This window comes from Molossus molossus, unplaced genomic scaffold (genome assembly GCF_014108415.1).
Source record: "Molossus molossus isolate mMolMol1 unplaced genomic scaffold, mMolMol1.p scaffold_m16_p_21, whole genome shotgun sequence".
Taxonomy (NCBI): domain Eukaryota; kingdom Metazoa; phylum Chordata; class Mammalia; order Chiroptera; family Molossidae; genus Molossus; species Molossus molossus.
The window spans coordinates 10,819,155-10,846,762 of record NW_023425357.1 but is presented as its reverse complement, the minus strand read 5'-3'; the positions used below and the strand labels follow the sequence as shown (position 1 = coordinate 10,846,762).

Below are 27,608 nucleotides of genomic sequence, written 5' to 3'. Positions count from 1 at the left end.
CGGCGAGGCTTGTACCAAACAGACGGGCACAGTGAGAACGAGACACAGAGAGAGGGATGGAGACGAGGGAGGCACAAAGACAAACAACAACAAACAGAAAGATGGAAGGGGGCGGACGGAGAGAGTGGGGCTGAGATGGAGACGAGACCCAGCGCCAGGCAGAGAGAGGAAAGGTCCGATGGGGGGAGGAGAGACGGGCCCAGCAGCCGACACACGGCGCCCCCACGCCCCCAGCCCACAGAGGGAGACACGCTGGGCCAACCTGCAGAAACCTACGCCTCACACTGACCTCTTTCTAGGAACCTCCCACAGCGCCAGCCGGGCCTCCCTCAGCTCTGCCCTCCTAGCCTGCTGCTGGCCAAGCCCATTAAGCTGCTATCCCGGCCACAACTGAAGGCCCCACGCCCTGGGGAGGAAACCACTGAAGAGGCGTCCATGCTCCCCTGCACCCCAAACCATCAATTAGTATTAATGAGGGAAGGCTTCCCTCAGTGCCTAAAAGACCCCCATCGGGGCTCAGATGGAGGGGAAGCCCCACCCCCGTGACTCAGGAGGTTAAAGGGCCTGGGGCCAGCCTGTGAGCCCGGAGTATCCAGATGGCGTGTGGCAGCGGGAAGGTCACCATCCAGCTGGTGGATGAGGAGGCAGGACCTGGAGCTCAGGACCCGAAACCTTTTAGAGGCCAGAGATATGAGGCGATCCAAGCAGCCTGCCTGAACGAGGGGATCCTGTTCCGGGACCCCCACTTCCCTGCTGGCCCTGATGCCCTCGGCTATGATCAGCTGGGGCCCGACTCCGAGAAGGCCAAAGGAGTGAAATGGATGAGGCCCCATGTAAAGTGGGGCAGGGGGCTGGGGGCTGGGGGCTGAGGGCTGGGCTCTGGGTCTGAGGGAGGAGGGGCTGGGGGCCTGGACTCCTGGTCTGAGGGAGGAGGGGCTGGGGGCCCGGACTCCTGGGTCTGAGGGAGGAGGGCTGGGGGCCCGGACTCCTGGGTCTGAGGGAGGAGGGCTGGGGGCCCAGACTCCTGGGTCTGAGGGAGGAGGGGCTGGGGGCCCGGACTCCTGGGTCTGAGGGAGGAGGGGCTGGGGGCCTGGACTCCTGGGTCTGAGGGAGGAGGGGCTGGGGGGCCTGGACTCCTGGGTCTGAGGGGGGAGGGCTGGGGGCCTGGACTCCTGGGTCTGAGGGAGGAGGGGCTGGGGGCCTGGACTCCTGGGTCTGAGGGAGGAGGGGCTGGGGGCCTGGACTCCTGGGTCTGAGGGAGGAGGGGCTGGGGGGCCTGGACTCCTGGGTCTGAGGGAGGAGGGCTGGGGGCCTGGACTCCTGGGTCTGAGGGAGGAGGGCTGGGGGCCTGGACTCCTGGTCTGAGGGAGGAGGGCTGGGGGCCTGGACTCCTGGTCTGAGGGAGGAGGGCTGGGGGCCTGGACTCCGGGTTTGAGGGAGGAAGGATCACTGTGGGACCAGCTCAGAGCAGGCTCAGCCATCCTGGATTTGGGAACATGCAGAGAAGCCTCCCGCCTCCCAAAGGCTTTACAAGCCTCTCACGGGGTTGGAGGTGCTCATTACTCTGGAGCAACGAGGGCAGGAGGGGACCCCGGTGTCTGACCTCCCAGTGGCTCCTTTCCTCCCTTTCCTGGCTGAGGCCTGGGATCTCCATCACCCCCAGGAGTTTTGTGCTGAGCCGCAGTTCATCTGTGAGGACATGAGCCGGACAGACGTGTGCCAGGGGAGCCTGGGTGAGACCACGGAACACATCTCGAGTCCCCAGATCCTGCAGCTTGCAGTTGGGACCCTGACACCTCTGCCCTCGGCCTCCCCACCCCCACTCCCTGGCCTCCCCGTTCCCACCCTCAGCTTCCCCTGGTCTCCTCTCCCTGGGCTTAGCCTTCTCTCCTCCAAGGTAACTGTTGGTTTCTTGCGGCCGCCGCCTCCCTCACTCTGTACCCCCGACTGCTGCACCGGGTGGTGCCCCCTGGACAGAGTTTCCAAGATGGCTATGCAGGCGTCTTCCACTTCCAGGTAAAGCTCAGTTCCTCTGTTCACGCCTCAGTTTCCCCCGGGTGACGTGGACGTCGGCGTTGACATTGTTCTTTGGGGGCTGGAGTCTTGGACAGGTTCAGCGAGGTCGGGGGCAGAGGCTGAGGTCAGGGAGGGGTGGTGGGAGCTGGGCTGAGCCAGGCCCCTGGCCGTCCCGTACCAGATCTGGCAGTTTGGCCGCTGGGTGGACGTCGTGGTGGATGACAGGCTGCCCGTGCGCGAGGGGAAGCTGATGTTCGTGCGCTCAGAACAGCGGAACGAGCTCTGGGCCCCGCTTCTGGAAAAGGCCTATGCTAAGTAAGGACCCCAACCCTCCCCGGCTGCAACCCCAGTCCCAGCAGCAGACCCCAGCCACATGGGACCCCAGGAGCCCCTCAACTTCTGGGATCGTCTAGATACCTAAACCCCAAACCAAGTCACAGCCCCTGGGCCCCTAATGTCACACCCTCCCCTGAGGACTCCAAATTGTAGCTTCCTCCACCTACAGGTCGCACAAACGTCCTTAGAGACCCACCAAGCGCCCGAATTCTTAGAGCCTAAAAGGTCTTATCAGTCCCGGAACCACCACATCTAAGCTGTATCCCCTTGCGGAACCTGTAATCTCACAGTCTCTCCCGATCCACTGAGAAACCTAAAAACCTCCCCAAAATATTGGGTGTAAGACCTGGGACCCGCCAATCTTTGCTTTTCCCCATCCTGTGGACCTGAAATCCCTGACCAGACCCCCGGGGATTAGCTGCAAAGCAGACACCGATCTCCCGAGACTCCAAGTTTCAGACAAAGCCCCCAGGGTGCCCAGAATTCTGACAGAACTCTCCTGAGACACCCCGCCCCCAAATCACGCAGTCCTGGTGGCCCAGGGACCACAGGCTTCCAAGCGTGCCACAGCCCCCCCACCTCAAGAGTCTGCCAATTTCAGGAATAGCTCCTGGGAGCCCTCACCCTGGGACAGAGGTCCCCAGGTCCTGAGGTGATCCCGCATGTATCAGACACCCCCACACCAGACCTGTCCCTACAGGCTCCACGGCTCCTATGAGGCGATGCGAGGCGGCCACATGAATGAGGCGTTCGTGGACTTCACAGGCGGTGTGGGCGAGGTGATCTACCTGAGGCAAGACATCCCAGGCCTCTTCTCGGTGCTGCGCCACGCCCTGGCCAAGGAGTCCCTCGTGGGTGCCACTGCGCTGGTGAGACACACGGAGACCTCCCCCAGAACCAGTGTACAGGGACGGGGAGGCATCCTGTGTCCTCTTCTCTTCCACGGTTGTCTTATTCTCCCTCACCAATCAAACGCAAGCAAGCTGAAAGGACATTTATTTGCTCTCATAACTAATGAGCTTCAGGCACAGCTGGATCCAGGTGCTTAGCAGACATTTTGAATGTGTTTTTCTATTCCTGGTTCTGGGTTAGCTTCACTCTTAGGCAGGCTTTCCCCTCACGAGCACAAAAGAGGCCCCGCATGCTCAGCCGGTGTGGCTCAGTGGATTGAGCGTCGTCCCATGGACTGAGAGGTCCCGGTTCGATTCCTGGTTAGGGCACATGCCGGCGTTGTAGACTTGATCCCCAGTTGGGGGCGTGCAAGAGGCAGCCGATCGATGTTTCTCTCTCACATTGGTGTTTCTATCTCTCTCTCCCTTCCTCTCTTCCACCCACAAAAAAAATATATCAATAAAATATATACATATTAAAAAAATAGCCCAGGCCGGTTTGGCTCAGCGGTTAGAGCGTCGGCCCGTGGACTAGAGAGACCCGAGTTCAGTTCCCACTAAGGGCACGTACCTCAGTTGCAGTTTGTCCCCGACCCAGCTGGGGTTGTGTGGGTGGCAATCAGTCGATATGTCTCTCTCGCATCGATGTTTCCCTCCCTTTCTCTTTTTCCCTCTTTCCCTCCCACTCTCTCTGAAGATAAATGCAAAAATGTGCTCGGGTGAGGATAAAAAAAATAAGATAAAAATAAAGAGGTCCCCATAGTTACCTCCCGCCACCCCCCAGATAAACAAGAAAAGACTTCTTTTTGTCTCTAGGTCTCTCTCTCCTTCTCTTTCTGTCTCTTTTCGTCTCTTGCCTCTGTCTCCCTCTTTCGCCTTCACTCCCCAACCCCCACCACCTCTTGGAGCCCTGTGTCATTCAGTTGGGTGCTCTGGTTGACTCTGCTTCGGTGGCAGGAAGTCAGGGGACAGAGAGGAGCCCCCACCCAACCCTTCCCCCTGGCTGCAAAGCCAGCAGACCCCAGCCACATGGGACCCGCGGAGGGGAAAGGAGCAGAGAAGGCACAGGTGAGAGGGAGCGTCCTGTCTGTCAAAGTGGCCTCACCGTCCCGTTCTCTGCCCAGAGTGATCGGGGCGAGTACCGGACAGAAGAGGGGCTGGTGAAGGGACATGCGTATTCCGTCACAGGCACGCACAAGGTGAGCGGCCCCCATGGGTAGGCTGGCAGGGGGTGTCCAGGCCCTAACCCCACTGACGACACTGCCCTCAGGTGTCACTGGGCTTCACCAAGGTGCGGCTGCTGCGGCTGCGAAACCCGTGGGGCCGCGTGGAGTGGACAGGGGCCTGGAGCGACAGGTGGGACGGATCGGGGGTGGTTGGGGGGCTTGGCCCCACCTGCCCACCCCTCACACCCCGGTCTCCCCAGCTGCCCACGCTGGGACGCGCTCCCCACGGAGTGGCGAGATGCCCTGATGGTGAAGAAGGAGGACGGCGAGTTTTGGTGAGTAGGAGGGGCCCGGCCCCGGGGGAGGGGACCAGCCAGCAGCGCCCCGGGAAGGGGTGGATCCGGCTCGAAGGACAGGACAGTGGTTTCTGGGGCTGGGTCCCAATGGGGAGAAACTGTCCATATGAGCTGTGGTTTGGGGGTGGGCCTCTATCTGTGGGAGCTGAGGAAGAATTAGTAGTAACATTAGGGGGATTTGGAGACACAGTCATGTCTCGGAGGTTGAAGGGGGATGGTAATATTTAGGGCGGTTGAGGGGGCTTGGTGACACCTGGGGCATTTCTTGAGATTTGGCAAGATTGAGGGGCTGAAGGATATTTGTTGGTAATTAGGGGTCCAAGGGTCTTTATATTTGGGGGCTGAAAACAATTAGACAATGTTGGAGGGGAGTTTGTGAATCTTGGCTTTTTGTGGGCATTTCTGAGGACTTGGAGAACTCCGGGGACGCTGGGGGGCTCAGGGACTCGGGGTCACCCTGGAAACGTGCTGTTAGGTGGACTGGAGGGTACTTGGCAATACTTGAGGAGTTGGGGGGCTTGGGCTTTGGGGGCGCGCAGGGTCTGACTGCAGGCTGCCGTCCAGGATGGAGCTGCACGACTTCCTCCTCCACTTCAACACCGTCCAGATCTGCTCGCTGAGCCCGGAGGTGCTGGGCCCCAGCCCGGCTGGAGGCGGCTGGCACACCCACACCTTCCACGGCCGCTGGGTGCGAGGCTTCAACTCTGGCGGGAGCCAGCCGGCCGCCGGTGAGGCCTGAGGGGACCCCGAGAGGCCAGCAAGGGGACTGTGCCAGGCCGGGTGACCCATTTCTTTCTCCCTGACTAGAAACCTTCTGGACCAACCCCCAGTTCCAGCTGACACTGCTGGAGCCAGATGAGGAGGAGGAGGAGGATGAGGACTGGCCCTGGGGGTGCTGGGAGGCAGCTGGGGCCCGGGGCTCTGCTCGGCGTCGCGTCCCCAAGTGCACTGTCCTCCTGTCTCTCATCCAGCGCAACCGGCGGCACCTGAGGGCCCAGGGCCTCACTTACCTCCCCGTGAGCTTCCACGTGTTCCAGGTGGGCCCTGGGCCAAAGGGAGCTGGCAGGGGGCAGGGGGCAAGAGGGCCGGGGCGCCAAGGGGCCTCCAACGAGGCTGAGGGGGTAGGGAGGCTGAGGGTGGGGGGAGAGAAAGAAAGAGAGAGAGAGGCCCGGCCGGTGTGGCTCAGTGGTTGAGCGTCGACCCATGCACCAAGAGGTCGCTGGTTCGATTCCCGGTCAGGGCACATGCCCAGGTTGTGAGCCCAATCCCCAGTGGGGGGCATGCGGGAGGCGGCCAGTCGATGTTCTCTCTCATTGATGTTTCTCTCTCTCTCTCTCTCTCTTCCTTCCTCTCTCTAAAAATCAATAAAGAAAAAAAATTTTTAAAAGAGAGAAAGGGAGGGAGAAAGATTGGGCAAAGGGGTGTCAGGGAGTGACTGAGAGGCGGGGGTCAGAGGGTCAGGAAGGAATGGGAGAAAAGGGGAGGGCCTGAAGGTCAGGGAGGGGACAAGGAGCCGAGAAGGCACTGATGACAGGGAGGGGTCCAGGAGGTGTCAGAGAGGGGCGTGGACAGGGACTGAGGGCCAAGGGTTCAATGAGGGTGGAATGGACAGAAAAGAAAGGAAGGGGTGGGGAGGAGGCAGGGAGGGAGGGATCTCTGAGGGTCCTCCCGCACCCCACCCTGACTCCCCTTGCTCTTACTTCTTACAGATCCCAGAGGAGGTGGGTGTCCGATGGGACCCCAGATCCCAGACTATCCCTAAACCAGCCCCAGGGCCTCGGACAACCTGCAGCGGGGCAGGGATGGCCCGGGGCGCGCTTGGTGTCTTGGGTGGACGAGTGGGTTTGCGCGGGGCGTTCTGCAGGGCTGCGGTGGGTGGACGCCGGGTGGGGTGTACTTGGGCGGTCACGGTCACGCCGTCCCCCCCCCCCAGCTGCTGGGCCTCTGGGACTCCCCACGTAGCCGGGAGCTCCTGCGGGGCCTGCTGCGCGCCGACCGCTCGCCCCTGTGCGCCCGCCGCGACGTGAGCCGCCGCTGCCGCCTGTGCCCCGGCCACTACCTGGTGGTGCCCAGCGCCGCCCGCGTGGGAGACGAGGCCGACTTCACTCTGCGCATCTTCTCCGAGCGCCGCCACACCGCCGTGTGAGCCGGGGCCCCCACATCCGTCTCGGGGTTCCCAGCTTGCTGCCCGGGTGGGGGTGGGGAATGGGGGCTAACCCACTTCCAGAACCCGTGGTCCCCGTGGATCAGCCCAGGGCCCCAGGATCCTGCCTAGACCCCTCCTGATCCCTCTGCGGAGACCCAGTCCCCCCTGAGCCCCAGGCCCCGGGTGAGCAGCCCCTCCCCCACCTCGGGTCTGTAATTTGCAGGGAGATCGACGACGTGATCAGCGCGGATCTGCACGCCCTCATGGTGAGGGGCTGCTCCCCGAGTGGGCACGAGGGGTGGGGGTGGGGACCCTCGGCTACAACTCAATTTCCTCTCCCCGCAGGCCCCCAACATTTCCCTGGGGCTGGGGTTGGAGCAGCTGTTTCAGGAACTGGCAGGAGAGGTGAGGAGGGGGGACAGGGCGAAGGGGGTCCCGCTTCTGCCCTTGGACCCCTCCTGTCTCCTGAATGTCTCATTTTACCCCTCTCTGTGCTTACATTTCATGGCCTTCTCTCAAAATGTTCACAGCTCTTCCCTGCCTCAGGGCCTTTGCCCAGCCTGGGAGTTCCCTCTCTTTTCCTCGCCCCCTCCCCGTGCACGGCTGACCCCTTTGTAAGGTGCCCTTCGCTGAAGGCTCTCCTGACCCTCCCCACTGCAGCCCTGACCCCCTCCCTGGACTGGGAGCTCGGGAGGGGGCAGGCCGGGCTGTCCTTGCTGGGTCCCCAGCACCACCCAGCATGTTGTTGGTTGAACGGGGCCGCCTGAGTGAACGGGCTCAGAACCAGCTGTGTCCTTGCCCAGGAGGAAGAGCTCAACGCCTGTCAGCTCCAGACCTTACTCGGCATCGCCCTGGAGCCTGGTGAGTCTGGGACCAGGGCGTCCTCACGGGGCCCCTTTGTGTGTGGATCCAGGCTGCTGCTGGGGGGCAGGCCACCGGAACCAGGGCTCAGCCCGACGGCGTTTCCTCGCACGCCGGTCCTGTGGAAGGTCCAAGCCCCGGCCACTCGCGAGCCCCTTCCTCCGAGGCAGAGGCGGGGCGCGGCTGCTGCTGGCACTCAGAACCCCTTGCCCGGCTCACATCCCAGCTGCTAGCCACCTGCAGGCCTTGGGCTCTGTGTGCCTCAGTTGCTATAAAATGGGGGATGCAGTGACCCCTAGCAGTCACGACAATGGCAGCCCACAGGAAGTTCAGGTTTTGTTTGTTTCCTGTAGCCAGGCCCCACACCTGGACCCCCGGAGAGATCGGGCTCAGGACCTGTGAGCAGCTGGTGCAATGTTTTGGGGTACATGATGGGCGCCCTGCCTGGGTAGGGAGGAGGGGGATGTTGGGGCCCCTGCTCCCCTTCTGGGGACATTGACTTTAATAGATGTCCCATCTCCAGCATGGGCGAAGCATGGCCCTGCACAGCTTCCAGCAGCTCTGGGGCCACCTCCGGGAGTGGCAGGTAAGGCGGGGTGCAGCCACCTCCTCCTGGCACATAGCCCTCTGTGGGCTACAGGGCCCCGGGGGAGTGGGAGGGATCTGGCTGGGCTGTCCCTGCCCCCCCGCCCTCTGTGGCCCCTCTAGGGGCACTGACCAGCTCTGGCCCTGGGTCCGCATTTCAGCTCCCACCCCGCCCTTCTGGCTGCGATCTGTTTTGCTTGTCCAGCAAGGGGACCCGTGTGAGAAGGACATGGTCTGAGGCCTCTATACTGACCATGGACGAGCCACCCTTGAGGGAGCCTCACTAGCCCCCCTGAGGGTAGTCAGCATGTCCTCAGGACCTTGTTACTGCTCTGATTGATCCCATTTTACAAACTGGGAAACAGGCCCAGAGCGGGGAAGCTGCTTCCCCAGGGCGCAAGGCCAGGAAGAAAAGGAGCTGGGGCGGAGCCGGGGGATCTGGCCTCCGAGACCTCCTTCCAGCCCTCAGGGAGCTCAGGGGGCGGGGGCGTGCGGCCGACCTGTCCCTCCCCACCCAGGCCATATTTGACAAGTTCGACCAGGATGCCTCCGGAACCATGAACTCCTACGAGCTGAGGCTGGCGCTGAACGCTGCAGGTATGGACAGGCGCCCTGGGGCCAGTGGTGGGGACAGGATCGGCTCCCCCTCCTGCCCTCTGTCGAGTCCCAGCAGCCCACTCAGCTGCCCACGTCCACAAAGCTGACATCCTGGCTTGTGGCCAGCTCTCGGCAGGGACTGTGTAACCCTGAGAGGCAGCCAAGGGGGAGACTCCTCTCTGCGTGGGGAAAGTGTGAGGGGCATGGGCCAGGGAGGGCGTGGGGGCTGGTGTCTAAGAGGCGCCAGTCCCCAGGGCGCTGGGGCAGAATGTCCTGTATTCCCTGAGCTTAGCTTGGAATCCTAAGTACTGACTTACAACTTGGGGGCCCTGCCTGGGCATGTGAGTCCACCTCCCTGAGCCCCCACGTCCCCCTGTAAAGTGGCTCGGACACAGGGTGGCTGTGAGTTCGACCTTCCCCTTTGTGTGGAGTGAGCTGGGGAGGGAGACCAGGCAGGAACAACCCGGTCCCCACCTACCCCACAGCCACATGAGGGTGAGACATGGGCAGGTCCCAGATCCAGGGACGTGCCAGGAAAGATAGGCGCCCAAGACAGTGGGGGAGGAACGGAGTCAGAGAGAAGGTGGGGAGGCGAGGGACAGTGAAAAACGGAGCCCCAGGCAGACAGAGCAGAGGCGAAGGTGCAAGTTTGTACTGTTCATTAGTACCCCAGATTGTCTGGAGCGCCTGGTATACGGTGCTCGAGGGGCTCCCATTCTGTGGCACACACAACAGACAGCACTTAAGTCAGAAGCACGAGGACAAAAGCAAGCAAGCGGGGTGCTAGGGCGCACAGGGGGTGGGTGGGGTGAGACGGGGCGGTCGGGCAGGCCTTGCTGAGGTTTGAGCAGAGACCTGAAGGAGTGAGCCTTAAGGACCTGGGGCAAGAGTGTTCCAGACAGGGAACAGCCCGTGCAAAGGCCCTGGGGTGAGAGCCTGTACCCAAGGAAGCTGATGTGAAGGAGGGGTAACAGGTGGCTAGTGTGGCTGAAGCCAAGTGGTGGGGGTGGGAGGTGGTCAGAGGAAAGAGTGGTGATGGTGTGGGGGAGACAGGAGAGCCCCATGAGGCATCGTGAGGATTTTAGCTTTTCAAAACATTTTTTTCTTTATTGATTTTAGACAGAGAGGAAAAGAGAGGGAGAGATAGGAACATCAATGAGAGAGAACATAGATTGACCGCCTCCTGCATGCCCAGCACTGGGGATCGGGCCCACAACCTGGGCATGTGTCCTGACCAGGAATCGAACCAGCGACCTCTTGGTGCATGGGTTGACGCTCAACCACTGAGCCACACCGGCTGGGTGGATTTTAGCTTAAAATTTTTTTTTTAACATATGAGTAAGAGGGAAGCGGGAGAGGCAAGCCCAGGGTCAGGGTGTGCGGGGCTGGACGACAGCAGCGTCTGGAGGAGGGAACGCCAGCAAGGGGACCAGCCGGAAGCGAGCTGGAGACCCAGGAACAGGCGGGCAGTCTGGGGGCAGGGGGAGGGGCAGACTGGCAGGAGAAGCCACCTGCTCCAATCCAGTCACATTCTTTGCTCCACAGTCCCTAACACCTGCTCTGCTTGCGGCCCTGGGCCGGCTGATGTTGGGGCTTTGGTGGTGACCCGAAACCCTTTCCTGACCCCCGCGGCTTCCAGTCCAGGGGCAGCAGCCCCGAGTGGCTGGGGTGGGGGTGGGGAGGTCCAGGGAGCTGTGGGATCTAGGAGGGCTTCCTGAGTGTGAGGAGGAGGAGTGCCCCGGGCCGCGAGGGTAGGGGTGTCTGGGCAGAGGGAACGGCCATGTGGCGCAGGAAGCCCAAGGTCCAAGGGGAGCACGAGGGGGGTGGAGGTGGGGTTTGGTCTGTGAGGGCCACCTTGTGCTTGGGACAATGGGGCCCTGGGGAGGGGCAGCCAGGAGGTCATGGTCACTAAGGAGTGAGGCTGGGTAACCAGGTGGGGGACTCCACACGTACCCGGGGACCCTGGGCAGGAGCCCCCAGGCACCAGAGGACAGACCGTGAAAGTGGCCAGAGAAAGCCAAGTTCCCATGAAAGGGTAACAGGAATCCCAGAGGGGGCCGCTGAGGGCTCCTGGCCCTGTCCACGCCCTCTGCCTGGGGTTCCCCAAGGTCCTGGGCACAGGAGCGCTATGCCACGGGCCCGGGCCCACGACAACCGAAGGCTGAGGTCACCCCACCAGGATGAGGGGCCCCAGCACCAGGCGCAGGATGTGAGGGCAGGACTGTGAGGTGAATGCAGAGCGGGGGACGAGGGGCTTCAGGAAGCAGGCCCGTGACACTGCCCTCGAACTGTTTATCGGGACCGTGGGACACGGAGGAGGGGAAGTCACCCTGCAGCCTCGCGGCCCAGAGCCTTATCTGTGACCTGGGACAACCAGTGCTTGTGGCTTTTAGAAGCCTGTTTGGATTCCCACCAGAGATGTTTTCCAAACTTGAGAAGAAACCGACTCCATATGGAACTGACCATGTTTTGCTACACAGAGCAGTTCCCCAGGGCCCACTGCAGACAGGCTGCAGTCTGCAGGGGTAACACCGACAGTGGGGTGTGCAGACACTGTCCGCAGCTCTGCACGAAACATCCTCCCCCAGCCCCGTGGCCAGGGCTGCCGTACTGCCCATTTGACAGTCGAGGAAACAGGCCCATAGCAACACAGCTGGGACTCGAGAGGCGAGGACAGGTCCCCGTGGTGTCTCGGTGTCTCCCTGGGGAGTCAGGTGGGGTGCCACACGGAGGTGGGGCTCATGGCGGCCAGGCTCAGAGGTGGCCTCCCCTAGGCTTCCACCTCAACAACCAGCTGACCCAGGCCCTTACTTGCCGCTACCGGGACTACCGTCTGCGCGTGGACTTCGAGCACTTTGTGTCCTGTGTGGCCCAGCTAACCTGCATCTTCCGTGAGTGCCACCCCGGTCGGGGGGTGGGGTGGGGGCACAGGGATGTTCCCCAAGGCAGGGGACTGGGTGGTGGGCACTCACCCACCCTCTGCACAGGCCACTGCAGCCAGCATCTGGACGGGGGCGAGGGGGTCATCTGCCTGACCCACAGACAGGTGAGCCGGGGCTGGAGGGAGAGGGTGGCCCAGGGCGGCTGAGGCAGGAGCCCCGCCTCAAACCCACTTCTCTCACTTAGTGGATGGAAGTGGCCACCTTCTCCTAGGACCCGGGCCCTGCCTTTCCTGCAGCCTGGACCAGGGTTTATGCCACAGCCGAGCCAGCCTCCCTGCGACCCCTCCACCCCCCGCCCGGCAGGGGGCGCTGACATTAGGCAGTGGCTCGGCCTCAGGAGCCGGCCTGCCTGGGCTGGATTTCTGGCCCCACCACTCACCCGCGGGTGACACTGGGCCAGTCACTGCCCGCTGTGCTTTGCTGTCTGCGCCCGTCAACAGGAGTGACGCCGCCACCCTTCCCGCTACATGGCTCAGTCGGCAGGGCCCGGCCCTGACAGGGTCCCCAGCGGCATTCTTGACACACACGGGAGGGGCTGTGGCACCCCAGGCCCAGCCCCGCTCGGAGAAGAGGCGCTGTATCACCTCTGCTCCACAGTGGGGAGCGGAAATGGGAGAAAAAGAGAGGATGCAGTACACTCCTTAAAAATATTACATGTTTTATTATCCTGTCCCCAGAAGGGTGGTTTATCCAGAAACCAGAAAAAATAATCAGAATAAAACAAAAGAGAAGGGGAGTGGGGAAATGGAACAGAACCATCAACTAACAGGCAGCCAGGCCAGCAGCCCCCCCTCGGAGGGTCCCGAGACCATGCCCTACAGACAACGGGAAACCAGGAAGGGGCCGGGGAGGGGCAGATCAGCTAGGTCTTCATTCTGAGAGCGAGAGGCGGCAAAGACAGGTTGCTAGGTGAATATATATTTATATAATAAATCCGAAAGTTAATAATAAAGTAAACAGTAATTCTCTGAAAGTTTTAAATTTTTTTATAGCTTTTTTTGTGATTTTTTTTTTTTTTTTTTTTTGGTTTTGGTCCTTAGAAAATCTGAGAGACACAAGTCCAGACAAAGCAAGGTGGGAGCTGGTTGTTGGCAGGGGTACAAGGCCGGGCTGCCCAACCCCACGCTTCTGTTGCAGAAAGGGGGGCACTGAGCTACACCCGGCGTCTCCTGGTAACTGCAGAGGGGAGGGGTGAAGGGAGCAGGGTGGTGCCCTCTGCTGGGCCATCGCAGGTGTGAGCAGTTCCTGGACAAGGCACTGTAGGGCTTTGGCCTGGACACGGAGGCCTGGAAAGGACCTCGGGAGCAGAGGACAGGGCCGGTGGTGGCGGGTATGCCTCGGCGGGGAGGGGGCTGTTTTCTGTGGGGATCTGCCATCCCCTTCACATAGTTAAAAAAAAAATTAATACATCATATATATTTACCAGACCAGAAGAGCTGATCTCAACGTCTCCTGTACCCCTATCCAGGGGGAGGGAGAGAGAACCTTCCGGCCAACTGACAGAGAGAGAGGAGAGAGCCTGCCCCAGCCCCTCCCTGCCCCCACCCCCCAGAAAGGACTGACAGAGTGCTTTGCATAGATAGAGCCAGAGGAACAGGACCAGGGAGGCCCGGCAGCAGGGAGAGGGCTCCCCCAGCCCTCCTGGAGGCCGAGGAGGGGCTCACAGGTCGCTCTCGCCGTACAGGGCCGTAGAGAAGGACTTGTAGTCAAGGGCGCCGGGCACCGCGTCGGAGCCCTGGTAGGGCGCCATGCGAGCAATGCAGTACTCGGCTTGGTCTGGGGGCAGCTCTCTCCGAAGCTCCTCGGCTGTGATGAAGTTCTGGGGACGGCAAGGTGGGACTGTGGGCCACCTGCACCCCACACTGGTCTCCCAGCCCTGGCTGCAAAGGCCCTTCCTGCTGGCCCCGCGTGCTCAAAGGGGTCCTGCTTACCTTGTCCCCAGCCAGGACCTTGAAGGAGGCGATGACCTGGTCGGCTGTGTCTGTGTCGGTGGTTTCCCTGGACATGAAGTCAATGAAGGCTTGGAAGGTCACGAGGCCACTGTGGTTGGGGTCAACCACGCTCATGATGCGGTTGAACTCGGCATCGCCCTGCAGGGTGGGTGGGTGGGGACAGGAGCACGTGAGCTGGCAGGATGGCTGGGCCGGGGCGGCAGAACCCAGTGAGGAGGGCAGGGCCCGACCCCAGCGCACACACCATGTGATCAGTCTGCCTCCGAGGGTCTTGACTCCCCGGGCAACTACCCCACGTGCCCCAGACCCTCTACAGTTTTGGGAAGTGGGGAGTGGGTGTAGATCAGACAGGTCTGCTGCTCCAGCCCTAGGCTCATAAGGTAGCTCTGGAGGTTGGGGAAGAAAGAGAGAAAGGAGAAAGCAAAGGGGGAGAGAGCTGGAGGCCTGACCTCCTCTCTCTGCAGACTTCCAAGAAAGGGGATGGAGGCTCAGGGAGTCATCGGAGGGACCCCAGCCCAGCAGATGCAGCAGGAGCAGGGAGGTGAGGCTGCACTGATCTGGTGGAGGGGTGTCCCCGAGGCCCTGGACACTCTGGATGGGGGGGGCCACAAAAATGAGGAGGAAGGGGGAGGAGGAGCAGGGCAGGGGCAAGAAGAAGGGGAGGCTAAGGAGCAGGGCAGGGGCAGGAGGAGGGGGAGGCTACGGAGGGGGAGGGGAGGAGCAGGAGCAGGAGGAGGTGCAGCAGCAAGGGAGGCAGAGGCCGCATACCAGGCTGTATCCTGTGGAGATAAGCAGAGCCCTGAAGTCATCGGGGTCCATGCTGCCTGTCTGTTTCTGCTCCAGGCCGCAGGGACAGCAGAGGAGGCCAGGCCCACAGTAGGCAAGAGGGGCAGCCCCATGTGCACAGCGGGGAAACAGGACAGTGGCAGGAGCGGGGGAGACAGAGGCGGCCCCGAGAGACCAGGTAAGGGGAGGGGTCCAGAAAGACACGGGAGGAAGGAGGCGGCAAGAGAGCCGGTGAGATGGCACACACACGGAGAGGGCGAGGCGGCGAGGGGGGAGACAGAGGAGGAGAGAAAGAAGAGCAGTTAATGCCATGGTCTGCCGGGGCCCAGGGCGCGTACCTGCCGGTCATTCTCCACGTCGTAGCCCAGGCTGATGAGGCAGGCCTTGAATTCCTCTGGCCCCAGCGCCCCGCCGTGGTCCTGCCGTGTGTCCGCAGGCAGGTGTGCAAGGGGCGGTGTGGAAACCAGGCCGGCACAGAGGTGGGGAGAGGGGCCAGGGTTACATGCAGAGGGCGGGGGGAGGAGAACACATGGAGGGAAACACAGAGTTAGAGGCGATGTGGACAAGGTGATGGCCAGGGACAACGGGGCAGGTGGAGGGGTGCTGGTGGCCTGGAGGGCCGTCAGAGGCCTCCCCCACTTCCTCGGGGGTGCAGATGAAGAACTGAGTCCCAGTTCTGCCTCCAGGGTCTGTCCCCAGCCTGCGGTGCCAGGGCCCGGCCTCACAGCAGGCCCACAGTGGGGGTGGGGACTGGGGCGAACTCTGGCCTCACGCCCTTCCAAAGGCGCTGCCAGACCAAATCTGTGTACGTGTGAGCCAGACTCACAGGCCAGGTCGGTGAGGAAGAGCAGCCTGAAGCAGGGCTCAGGACCCCTCTCCTCCCAAGGGAAACTGCTGAGGACGGGGGTCAAGGTGACACATGTCTGCACCACCTTCCGAGGCGGAGGCCTGAAAGCCGGGAGCAGCGGCTTGTACGGAGTGACGGATGGGAATGAACCGACAGATGCAAAGATAGAGGGGGCAAGACGGGACAGTGACAATGGTGACAGCGGGGAGGGGAGATGCCAGGGCGCAGAGAGCGCTGCCCACCTTGTCGAAGTGGTTGAAGGATGCCCGGAACTCCTGCATCTGCTCCTGGCTGATGCCCTTGGCATCTCGGGTGAGGATCTGGTTCTCCACCTCGTTGATGGTGCGGGCGATGGTGGTGAGCAGCTGCTCCCAGCCCACGCGGATGTGCTGGGGGAGGAGGGCGGGCGTGACTGCAGGCCGGCTGGCGGGGGTGCCAGGACCACCAGAGCCACTGCTGAGGGGTGCTCGGAACCGGGTTCTCCCCACTTGGGGGCAGGGCGGGGAGCATGGAGTGAGGCTCATCCTAACTCTCCCAAACCCCAGTCCAGGCTCACTGCTCCCTTGCGCACCTCATCTGCACACAGGGACAGGCGTGGCACCACCCGCGGCCTCTGCCCACCAGCAGAGTTCATGCCACTCAGCATAATCTGGTAAACAGAGGTGGCAGAGGGCCAGGGCCCAGGACCTGTGCTGGGCCACGTGGAGACTCTGCAGAGCATGCTGGGCAATGCTTAACTGGCTTTCTGGGGAGAACACCCCTCTGTGTCGCATCTCTGGTGTGCACAGTGTAAACACTGTCACTGTGGGTGATTTTAAGCTGCCAATATGATGATGCCCAGCCCTGACTCGTAACGGGCCAGAGCCGGGGGGCATGGGCAGGCATGGCCGGGTCGGTGCCAGCGCCGAGGCCAAGTGGGGCAGGTGCTGCACTCCCAGCTTCTCAAAAGCTTGTCTTGAGATGTGTTGTCATGGTGATGGGAACGGTGTTAAGGAAGCAGTGGCTTTTTAAAGAGTGTAAACATTTTTATCTAATCTTTCCAATCAGAGTAAAAGAGGAGACAGAGGAGGCAGCAGATGCCTTCCGGGCAGGGGCAGCGGTGGCAGGCTGGGCGCCTGGCAGGACGTGGCGCAGCGTACCTCCATGGTGTAGTTGGTGTGCTTGTTGTCGAAGATGAGGGCCTCCTGGATGAGCTGGTGCTGCTGCTCGAGCAGGTCCAGGTTCGGCTTGTAGTCTACAATGCTGCGCTCATACTGCTTCAGGTGGCTCAGCTGGTCCTCCAGGGTCCCGTTCATCTCGATGGAGATGCGTCCGATTTCCTGCACACAACCAGCCACCCAGAGATCTGTTGTTGGTGGCCTCCCTGCCAGGGTCCCTCCTTCTGAAGACCCGTGGCCTGACAATGGTCCCTTCCAGCTCAGCCCAGCCCTCCAGTGTGAAAGCAGCCGCACTTTCAGTGCCAAGTGCCACACACGCCTAACCTCAGCGTCCTCGACTCACTGGGACAGGCGTCTGCAGAGGTGGAAGCTGAGGCCAAAACAGAGCAGCCTCTCACAGTAAGAGACAAAGTCAGGTCCTGGACGGGGCCTGGCTGACTTCAGAGCCTATGGCTCCTGAGCGTGGGCACCCCAATGCCTCGGCTCCCTCGGTGGCCACACTGTGTGGCTGGCACTGAGCCAGGCCGACCAGCCCACATCCCACCCAGGCCACGAGGGTCTGAGCTGGGACCACCCTGACCACAGCTACACCACAGTGCCTGCAGCAGGGCTGGCACCAAGCAGGGCACGGCATTTGCTGAGCAAATGAAGTAACTCTGTTCACCCCATTTTAGAGATGGGAAAACTGAGGAGCAAGGTTAAATTGCACCTGAACTCAGATCGTGAGTCAGGGGCAGTCAAGAGTCGAGCCCACCTACGACTCCTCAGCCAAGCAGCCCTCTGGGTGGCGCTGCCGTTTCCATCCATATCGCTTATCCAGCCTCCAGTCCACCAGGGAGAGCTGGGACCCACGCCCACTGGGCCGCCATGTCCGCTGGCCCTGGAGCACAGATGTCCCACAGGGGCCGGCGGCCTTTCCTGCTCACTGGCCTGCTTACCGGAGGTTCTTCCTCAACTCTGCCCTGGGCTCAGCAGGGCTAGGGCGACAGCCCCTCACCTCCATCTTAGTCTGGATCCAGGGGCCCACGATGTTGGCCTGGCTGGCGAACTGGCGGCGGAGGTGCTCATTGGACTGCTGTTTGCTCTGCTCCTCCAGGAGGGCGTGGTCCCGCTTGGGTACCAGCTGCTGCACCTGGGGAAGGGCATGGAGCAGGAGCGGTCAGGCTGCTGGCCCCTCACCTGGCCAGCCGTGCCCCTGGCCTGGCCCTGCTGATGGGCTCTACCTTCTCCCACTTGGAGTTGATGATCTGGGGGGTGACGGTGGTGTAGGGGTTGCTGCCGGACAGTTTGATGTGGTTGCTCTCAGCAATCCTCTGGGCCTCCTTGTGGATGGCCAGGATGGCCTCCCGTTCCCTGTCGGCATCCGGCAGTGTTGACTTGAACTGGTCATGTGCGGAGATCAGACCCTGGGGGAGAAGAAGGGGTGAGGGGCAGCCTAGCCCGTCCGAGGTCCCGCGAGAAGGGTGGGGAGGGGCGGACCTCAATCTCCTCGATGGTGTGGACGATGAACATGTCCTGCAGGTCCTCCATGGCACTCTCCATCCAGTTGTTGAAGGGGGCCGCCCGCTTGGCGTATTCCAGGTGCAGCTGGTCAATGGTCTCCAGCTGCTTCTCTGTTTTCTGGTGTGTGGGGCGGGGACAGAGGAGGGAGGTCAGTCAGCGAACAGGAGGGGGTGAATGGTAGGAAGGGGTCTGGGAGCCCAAGGGTCAGAGAACATGCCCTCTGGCAGAGTCAGGGGACCCTCGAGGGTCTGGGCACTGACAGCAGTGGAGACACCAGGCTCCAGGGTGACGTCACCCCTCCTCACCTCCAAGGCTTCCCTGCGACTGTGGGTCAGGGAGCCGAGGGCGTCCCACTGGTCGCAAATCTTCTGGCACCGGGTGTTGACGTTGTGGGAGTCGTAGTAATCCAGCTCGCTGCAGGCCGGGCAAAGGGAGGTGAGACCTGGTAGGGGCCCGTAAAGGGTGGGCCCAGACCCGCCAGCCCCCGTGTCCCAGGCCCTGGCACCAGGGGATATCGATGTACAAGGCTGTCTGTGATCCATAATGCTAGCCTATGACCCATGAACCCCAGGGTAGGAGAAATTCAGGGGTGGGATGCGGGGAGGGGGTGAGGAGGGGCTTCCTCTTGTGTGCTCACTGAGTTGCTAAGTTACGGGAAGCTGAGCGGTGGGTGGGTGGGCAGAGGCTGTATGTGGGTTGCTCTCCCAGCCGAGTAGCGCACCCTGGTTCGAGGGCACGGGCTCTGGGGCCCAGGTCCCTAAGTGTGATTGTGGCCCCATGATTTTGTACTTCGTGGCCCTGTGCGAGGGAGCCCCGTTCCCCATTCCCTGCCTGTGAAGCAGGGGTGGGGCCGAGGGGAGAGCGAGCCGCAGTGCGTGTGAAAGGCTGAGAGCAGTCCCTGGCACCCAACAGGAGGAGTAACAACAGCTGTTTCCTAAAGGCTGTGTACTTATTTCAATGGGTATTTAAGAAAAAACATAACTTGCCTGCAATCTCATTCTAAGCAATTGATAATTAAGAAAAAAGTGAGCTGATTAAGGTATAGGTATTATTACTCAAATGACTTGGGTTTGGGGAACCCTGGGCTGATAACTGTTCCTGGTCCCCAGCCCTCTTCATGCTCCCTGCCCCTCCACTTCCCCCATCAGCCCCAGGATTCCCTCTCCTATGGTCCAGATACTTGGATACTCTTAGTAGCGGGGCCCTAGGGAATCGGTGTTCAGGCAAAACCCTGATGGCCTGGTGAGGGGTGGAGGGCAGGGAACAACTCTGGGAAGGAACAGGACACGGGGCCCAGATGGTTGTGTCACCTGCCTGAATACAGGGGCCGGGGGGGGGGGGAGAGCGGAAAAGGCTAGGCGAGGGAGGGGAGCAAGGCTGTGCTCCAGAGGGCCAGGCGGCCTGGGCTCTACTCCTGCCTCGACCACTTCCTAGCTGTGTGACCTTGGGCAAGGCCCTTGGCCTCTCTGTGCCTCAGTTCCCTGCACTGTAACATGGGTGCCAGAAAAAAAAAAATCAACATGTAAGGCTCTCTACCAGTCCCCCATGCTAGGGGATTAGGGAGCTAGCACAGGCAGGGCACCGAGTGCCCTTGGAGTCTCCATTACCGCCCTTACTCAACGCTCAGCCAGGCTGTCCGTCAGGGCTCATTCTGGCTGGCTCCCGGTCCTGACTCACCTCTGGGGAAACCAATAGCACCCTAAACAGCCCTCCCTTTCTCTCCTCCGGGGCTACTGTCCGGAAAGCTGTTTCAGGGACCGACCGCCTCTCCCCTGGCTCAGGGTGATGGGTTTCACATAGCTGTTCCCCAGCACCTTTGGAGTAGGCACCTAGGAGTTATTCCAAGTCTGTTTCTTAGCAGCTTCCGGGAGCTCACCCGTCAACTAAGGAACTTGCTCACGGCTCACCTCCGACAACCCCTGCAGATACCTGCTCTCCTCAGCTTGGGTGTGCCAGGGGCAGGGACTGTATCCTAGAGCCTGCAGGACCCCAAGGGGTGCCCCCAACAGGGACCCTGTGTTCAATACAGGAAAGCCCTATGGTACTTCTGCCTTTGGGTCAGCAAATGGGGAACCCCCAAGCAACTGGGCAATGTGGAGGGAATGGGTCAGAGAGTAGACTGACGCTGCCTGGCATGGGTATCCACGGGGCATCACACTGGGTCCCAGCCACGTAGGAACAAGCAGAACTCCGGGGTTGACTGTGGCAGGGTGGGGGTATCTTTAGAAAGGGAAGTTCTAGCCAAGGATCCTATTTTTGAACAGACAGCTATTTTGGGAGACCTGCCGCCCCTCCAGGGCCTATGGATTTTCCATGAAGCAATGGACTGGGCCTCCCACACGCTGGGTCCTCCTGCTGCACTGGTGGATAAGGCCCCCATTCACTGGCTCTGGAGGTTCAGTGTACTAACTGTGCGCATAAGTTTATCTGACTGGGACAGGGAAGGGAGGGCAAAGGACCCGGCGGCCTGGAAGGCCTTACAATAGTGTGTTCTGAGCAGGAGAGGGACGGGGCCGAGCAGAACAATGAGCTCTCTGTGCACTCGGTGCAGCCGAGTCCCTCGGGGAGGAGCAGAGATGGGGGTGGGGGCTGGGCTGCCCACCCTATCAGAGGCCAGGGATCTCCTCGGTATGGCAGGCAGGGAAGTGGAGCCCAGGGACCCCTAGAGCCTGAAGAATAAGAAGGGGTCAAAGCATTTAGATTCCACTATGTTTCTCATAAAGCAAGAGATGGAAAAGGCATCACCCATAAGGCCCTGGCATCTGAAATGAGGGGTGAGGGTGGAGAGGGCAGAGACCCCGCTCCAGGCGCGGGGCAGCTGACCTCGGCTGCCGCCCGCCACTGCTCTGGGCAGGGGGCCGGAGGGGAAGCCGGCGATGGGCCCAGGAGCCCACTTACTTCAGCTCCTGGGCAATAGCCGCGATCTGCTCCACACGGTCCTGGTGGGCAGCCAGGTCGCTCTCGAAGGCCTCGTGCTTGCGGATGAGAGCTTTGATGTCCGACAGGGTGGCTGTCTCGTAGTCCCGGTGCTTCAGCATGGCTTCCTTCCCTGGGGGCGGGGTGTGAGGCAGGACACTCAGACAAGTGTGTGCCAGGAGTCACCAGAAGCCTATCCAACCAGGAGGAAGGAAATGGGGTAGACCTACATCCTGCCGAGCCGAGAATGGTGCCATGCAGACTAGAAACTTCCAGAACCTTTTCCCTTGACCTTTCCAGGGACCTCTAAGCCCAACTATATCCTAGATGGAGCTGGGAAACACTGTGGTGTTAGTGGGCCTGAGCCAGATATCCCAAGTTAACATGTGTGTCATAGACTTAGTGTCCAGCCCTGGCCGGTTTGGCTCAGCGGTTAGAGCATCTGCCCACGGACCAATGAGTCGTGGGTTTGACTCCAGTCAAGGGCATGTACCTGGGTTGCAATTTGTCCTTGGCCCTGGTCGAGGTCGTGCGGGAGACAACCAGTCAATGTAGCTCTATCACATCGATGTTTCTGTCTCTCTCTCCTTCCCTCCCACTCTATCTGATGATAAATAGGAAAATCTTGAGTGAGGAATTAAAAAAAAAAATTTTTTTTAAACTTAGTGTCCATCAGTGGTTTTGTAAGGTGGAACTGTTTTAGCATCTGTAGAGGGCTGTGTGGAGAAGAGGCTGAGGTGCTGCCCACGCTTCAGCAGGGTGGAGGATGGGACATGTTCCAGTGAGGGTGCCTCCTGGAGCCCACCCCTCTGCCTGCTCCCCGGCACGTGGAAGCCGGCTCCCTTGGGGTGGTGGTCTTATCACACACCTACAGGCTCTGCACGTCCTAAGGACTTTCCATGTGTCATCAGGCCCTTTGAAGGTAGGGAGGAACAGTCATCAGACCTGGAGCCTGGCTAATTATATGCCCCAGGACAGAAGCTCAAGCGAGCCGCGTAAGCACAGTGAGGTGCTGCGGAACTGGTGGGAAATGCCAGCCCGGGAAGGGGCACTGCTTCGGGTAAGCCCCTGCAGGCCCCCAGAGCGGCAGCTGAGATCCCCCAGCTCAGCACCTGACCAGCAGCCGCCCTCCAGGTGCAGCAGCTCCGAGCAGTGGGATGGCAGGCGGGCTCCCGGGCAGTCCCTCATCTGGGAGCCAACACCAGAGCCCCAGTCTTGGTGATGCACAGGGCCAGGGCCACTGCGGTCTCTGCCACCCCAGGACAGGGCCTGGAACTGTCAGGCAGGAGGCACAGCCTGGCAGACTGACTCCACTGGCCCTGCCGCCCCAGCCCTGGGGTAGGACGCCTAACCACAAAGGCAAGCTTGCAATTCCCTTCCCCAAATTGCTTTCTCCCAAGGGTGGGAACCCGAAATAGTAGGTTACCACTTCTCTGCCTCAGCAGTTTCAGCAAGGGCTGCACAGCCACGGCCACCTTGGATGTAGGCAGAGGGGCAGCCACGGAAGGGAATCGAGGCTCATTTTTGTTTCTTTCCCCAGATAACCCAAGACTTTCTGGAAGTATCCACATGGAACTTCACCCCTGTAGGCTGTAAGGGATACTGAGAGGGAAAGGTCAAGGAAAAAGGAACTGGAACACGTCCCCTTCCCCCACCCTGCTGGGCTGTCCTGTTTTGCACATGTGGGTGGTACAGAGGCTTCAGGCCCTAAGTCTTGGGAATGAGTGGGCAGGCCTGCCTGGGGGCTCTGGGCTGACTCACAACACAAGGCCAGATGCCAAAGCACCTGTGCACCTGTCTGTGGGGAGGCAGGGGCGGGGCAGGGGCGTGTGGAAGCCATTGAGTCAGTCTGTCCACCCTGGCACAAGTTTAGGCCAACTTTCCCTAAACACCGTCCCTCGAAGGCCAGCGGCTGCATCCCTCCCAGGGAAGGAATGCTGGTAGGCCATGAAGAGACCATTCTCCCAGGATTTCCTGGAGCCCCAGGTAAGGGACTAACGAGCTGGTAACATGGGCCAAGAAGCCCTAGAAGGGAAATCCAGAAGGATGACGCCCAGAGACTGTGGAATAACATGCAAAACATAGATAATGACAGGCATAAGGCCCTCTGATGCAAGAAATGCCAGAATTTGCTGGCCCATGAATTCCCTGGGCAGGAACCTCACCTACCTGGGAAACTACCGCGCACAGGGAAGAGGCTCCAGAGGTATTTGTGGAATGAAGGAATGAACTAATGAAGTAAATGCCAACATCCCCATCTCCAGATCAGGGACAGAGCCATGGGTGCCATGATTTCAAGGCCTGAGGGAGGTGCCTACACCCCGGGCCCAGGCCTCTTGCCTGCCTCACCTTTCAGCACCACCCCCCGCAGTCTTTCCCGGGCAGAGGAAGGTCAAGGCATTGCTCTGATCTGGCAGCTGCAGCTTCAGAACAGCTGGCCTGAGCTAATGTGAGCAGGGCATTCGCTGGGCTACAGCCAGAGACACTGATGTGGGCCCAGGTTGCAGATCACAGCATTGCGTGCTGGCATGCTGGCGGGGGGGGGGGGGGTAGGTCTTAGCATCTGGCCAGTGCTGCGGCTGCCTGACAAACAGCGGGGAGGGGACGGGAAGAGCTTCCCCAAGGAGTGAGGATCTCATGGCGGACTTTGGAGATGGAAGGGATAAAAAACCAACATGAGCAATGCAAAACTGTGTGAAATCAGCTGGGCCGAGTGGTGGCAGTGGGAAAAGCCCCGAGTCTGGTAGCAGCAGGAGGGCAGACACTTGGGAAGGAGTGGGATGCGGGAGTCCTGTGTATGGCCCTCAGCTTTCCCAGGCACTGGCTGTTTCCTGAGGCTTCTAGGCCCCTGGTCTCTGGAATCCCAACCATGGTGTGGGTCCTGACCAAGGGCCAGAGACGTGATGGAATCCCACATCCCGGGCCAAGGGAACGGGCAGCTGCAGAGCTGCCGAGAAACAGGAGCTGCTGCTGGCTTTGGGAGAAGCCGTCCTGCAGGGGTCCCGGCCCTGGAAGGAGGCCCTGGTGGCTGACAGTCAGCAAGCAATCTCTGTGGGTCAGCAGGTGGCTCTAGGCCTTGCCTTGAGGACCACGCTCGGGAACACAGACTCATCCAGTGTGAGGTCCTGGGCCACAAAGCGTGTGGAGAGGGAAGGCAGACTGCACCCAGGCTGCCAAAGAGAGGCGAGCCCGTCCCCCACCCCTGCCAACCCAAGAGACATGGCAGGTGGACAGGGACAGGGTCACTTCCTTATTGATGGGGCTTGGCTGCATTCCTGGACGACAGGCCTCTGATGACCCAGGAAGGGGCCCTCTTGTAAGTAATCTCTGAGACTGTAACAGATGGGCCACAGGAAGATGAGACTCCAAACTGTTTCTTGCTGCCCAGGGCTGGAGGAACCCAAAGCAGCATTTCTGGCCTGCTTGCCCCCAAGCAGCAGGAAGGGGGTGCGGGGTGGGGGCTGTGTGTATGTGTCTGTCTGAGAGACAGGAATGGTGCCAGGGAGGTGGGACCGTACCATCGGTCCAGGCCTCGTGGATGGAGGCCTTCTGCCGGAACTTCTCTGCGAGGTGGTCGAGCCGCTCCAGCCTGCGGATCTCATTGAGCAGCCACTCCTCGTAGCCCTTCTCGGCCTGCTCCAGGTGCTGCCAGCAGTTGTTGATGTCCTGCAGGGCAGGGGAGGGCAGGGCTATCATCGGGGCTGGGGCACCCGAAGGGCGATGTCTCCCGAGGGGACACTGCAACGGGCTGGGTCACATCTACCTCTTTCTTTGCTGTATCTGTGGACTCGGGCAGGGCCCACCACATAGCAGGTACAGTCAGTTCGTTTGGATTAAACAAATAAATGAGTTCCATGGATGGAGCTATGGAAGCCAGAAGGTGACTGTTCAAGAAATACTGTTCCTCCCTGAGAAGGGGTCTCAAGCACTTGGTGGTGGTCCTGGAGTCATGGCTGAGTGAGGTTCCAAATTTAAACAATTCCACATGAACTGGGGTGTGGTTTGAGGATGGGTGTGAAAGTCTAGGGAGTGATGGGTGGATGGGGGTGGTCGTGGTGATCAAGTGTCAATGAACTCCCACCCCACCTCTGCCCCTGAGGCTGTGCACTCTAGTTAAGACTATACTGGCAAACAATAAGACGGGGGCTTGTCTGGCAAATGTGCACTCCGGGGCCCTGGCTCCCTCTGCCCCCAGAGCCGGGCTCTCACCGAGACCATCCTGCCCTCGGAGGGCATGAAGGCGGGCCGGTTGCTGAGGCGCAGCTTGGTCTGCAGGGTGTTGAAGTTGATCTCCAGCTGGCACTTCTCCTGCACCTTGGGCGGCTTGTGGACGCGCCGGTAATCCCGGAAGTCCTCCAGCTTCTGCTGCATCTCCTGGATGGTCTTTTGGGGCACTCGGTCCTCCAGCCAGGGGATAGTGCGCCGGATCCACTCCAGAAGCTGTGGGCCCACAAGAAGCCATGTGGCCTTTGCAGGCGGCCCTCAGAGCACTGGCAGCGCCACCCCTGGCTCACGAGCCCATGGATCCAGATCTTAAAGGGTCCTGTCTTGAGGATCCTCCCTCAGGTCTCCAGCCTGACTTCTCCATGATACCCACTGGGGATCCCATGGCAGAGAATCCTGGGGATGTGTGCCCCCCTCAGGGCCACTGTGCTGTTCTTGCTGTTTGTGCCCTGGCTCTTGGTTTTCCTGTTCCTCAGATCTAATCAGGGCTTCTCCTTGGTGGTGTCCCCTATCACATCCCACCACGTGGTTCTGCTGCTGCCACCACCACTGAGCTCAGAATTATCTGAAGGTCTCACCGCTGCTCTGTTCACTGTCTGTCAGCACTGCAAGGGCAGGACCCATAGCCTGGCTCCCTCGGGGGCAGCCAGCGCCATGCACAAGGCCTGGGACATAGAATATTAGAATGTAGCCTGGCCAGTGTGGCTCAGTGGTTGAGCATGGACCCAAGGACCAAGAGGTCCCTGGTTTGATTCCCGGTCAGGGCATATGCCCAGGTTGTGGGCCAAATCCCCAGTGAGGGGCATGCAGGAGGCAACCCATCAATGTTCTCTCTCATCGATGTTTCTCTCTCTTCCCCTCTCTCTAAAATCACTAAAGAAAAAAAAAATTAGAATGTAGCCCTGACTGGTCTGGCTCAGCAGTTAGAGCGTCAGTCTGCGGACCAAAGGGTCGTAGGTTCAATTCCTGATCAAGGGCATGCAGGAGGCAACCAATCGGCGTGTCTCTCTTATATCGATGTGTCTCTCTTTCTCTCCCTCCCTCCCTCTCTCCTTATCTAAAATAAAGAAACAATAAAAAAATCAATGAAAAAATATCCTCAGGACAGGATTAACAACACATTAGAATGTAATACTGAAAAGGGTGACATGTATTTTATGAGCCACTCACTCATGTCTTGGATGGAGTAAGGACAGGGCACAAAGAAGCCAACAAACCACACGCTAGCATGATCTCAGGAGAGTAAAGTAGATTATTATGCAGCACAGATATGCTCAGAGATGTGGTTCTCAGTAACAACTAACTTCTGGCAAAATGAGGAAAGCAAGGACAAGAGTGTCCTTTTGTGTTTACGTCCGATGTGTGATGCCCACTGCCTTTTCTTGGGAAGGGCTGGGATTCTACGATACATAACCTTTCATCTTTTCTTGGTGTTAGAAATAATGATGGTAGTGGATGGTAGCCTTTTCTTTAAAAAATATCCCCTTAGCCCTGGACAGTTTAGCTAAGCGGTTAGAACGTCAGCCCGTGGACCGGAGAGTCCCGGGTTCGGTTCCTGCTAAGCCTTAGCAGCTAAGGGCATGAACCTTGGTTGCAGTTTGTCCCCGGCCCTGGTTGGGCTCGTGTGGGTGGCAGCCACTCGATGTGTCCCTCTCACATCTATGTTTCTCTTTCTCTTCCCTCTGTTCTCCCTCCCGCTCTATCTGAAGATAAATGCAAAAATGTCAGGGGAGGATTAAAAATAAATAAAAAAAATAAAATATCCCCTTAACTTGGCAAAATAAAAAGGTGGCCACTATATGTTGGCTGTCAAACACTTTTCCAATTTTCTGGTCCATGAATCTCAGTATCTGGGAACCACTCACTGGTCTAGAAGAGCAGTCCAATTGCCCTTGGGGAGCTTAAATGTTTTAATATTTTTATACGGACATTTTAAAAGTAAAGGGCAGAATCCAGAAGAGATCTGTTGAACACCCCCACTCCCCACTCCCCACTGATGCTCAGGTCAGGCTCCGGAGCAGGGCTGGCTAGTTTGAACCGCAGCTCTCTGCCCTGCCGGCCGTGTGAGAGCAGGTGTGCACCTGGCCCTCAGTCTCCTTCCCTGGGGAGAAGGGGGTGACAGGAGATGGCTTGCCCAGGACCTGCCATGACAGCCGTGGTCCTGGCCAACACTGTGCTCAGCTCTCGGCCTTTCTATCCGACTGAGCTGGTCTCTCCATGGGGAGGGTGTGGGGATGCCAATTCTTAAAAAGCCCCCCAGCCCTGGCCGGTTTGGCTCAGTGGTTGGAGTGTCAGCCCGCGGACCAGAGAGTCCAAGGTTCGGTTCCC

The 27,608-nt window shown here is 60.1% G+C and overlaps 2 protein-coding genes across 10 annotated transcripts in view; one reads left to right on the top strand and one right to left on the bottom strand.

The window, feature by feature from the left end:
* The first annotated feature begins 596 nt into the window (after positions 1-596).
* CAPN12 (calpain 12) lies at positions 597-12,486 on the top strand. Its single transcript, XM_036274339.1, has 21 exons — positions 597-833; positions 1,664-1,733; positions 1,898-2,016; positions 2,198-2,331; positions 3,053-3,221; positions 4,367-4,441; positions 4,513-4,598; positions 4,669-4,743; positions 5,329-5,492; positions 5,572-5,801; positions 6,474-6,485; positions 6,698-6,906; positions 7,134-7,176; positions 7,256-7,315; positions 7,714-7,771; positions 8,125-8,195; positions 8,295-8,357; positions 8,875-8,953; positions 11,728-11,844; positions 11,941-11,999; positions 12,080-12,486. Exons 1-21 carry the CDS (start codon positions 597-599, stop codon positions 12,104-12,106), a joined length of 2,157 nt encoding a protein of 718 aa, XP_036130232.1. The 3' UTR covers positions 12,107-12,486.
* A 50-nt stretch (positions 12,487-12,536) lies between these two features.
* ACTN4 (actinin alpha 4) overlaps positions 12,537-27,608 on the bottom strand; it is a 73,239-nt gene continuing 58,167 nt past the window's right edge. For 6 of the 9 annotated variants that reach the window (XM_036274329.1, XM_036274330.1, XM_036274333.1 and 3 more), the window contains 12 exons: positions 25,266-25,496; positions 24,575-24,722; positions 21,039-21,189; positions 18,446-18,554; positions 18,117-18,257; positions 17,861-18,043; positions 17,635-17,769; positions 16,620-16,799; positions 15,723-15,869; positions 14,972-15,052; positions 13,827-13,985; positions 12,537-13,714 (listed from right to left, as the gene is read on the bottom strand). In XM_036274329.1, coding sequence (XP_036130222.1) covers positions 13,556-13,714; positions 13,827-13,985; positions 14,972-15,052; positions 15,723-15,869; positions 16,620-16,799; positions 17,635-17,769; positions 17,861-18,043; positions 18,117-18,257; positions 18,446-18,554; positions 21,039-21,189; positions 24,575-24,722; positions 25,266-25,496 — 1,824 coding nt within the window. In that variant the 3' untranslated portion in view covers positions 12,537-13,555. Of the gene's footprint in view, positions 13,715-13,826; positions 13,986-14,615; positions 14,682-14,971; positions 15,053-15,722; positions 15,870-16,619; positions 16,800-17,634; positions 17,770-17,860; positions 18,044-18,116; positions 18,258-18,445; positions 18,555-21,038; positions 21,190-24,574; positions 24,723-25,265; positions 25,497-27,608 lie in introns of all 9 variants that reach the window. The other 3 variants (XM_036274331.1, XM_036274332.1, XM_036274337.1) reach the window with 2 other exon arrangements.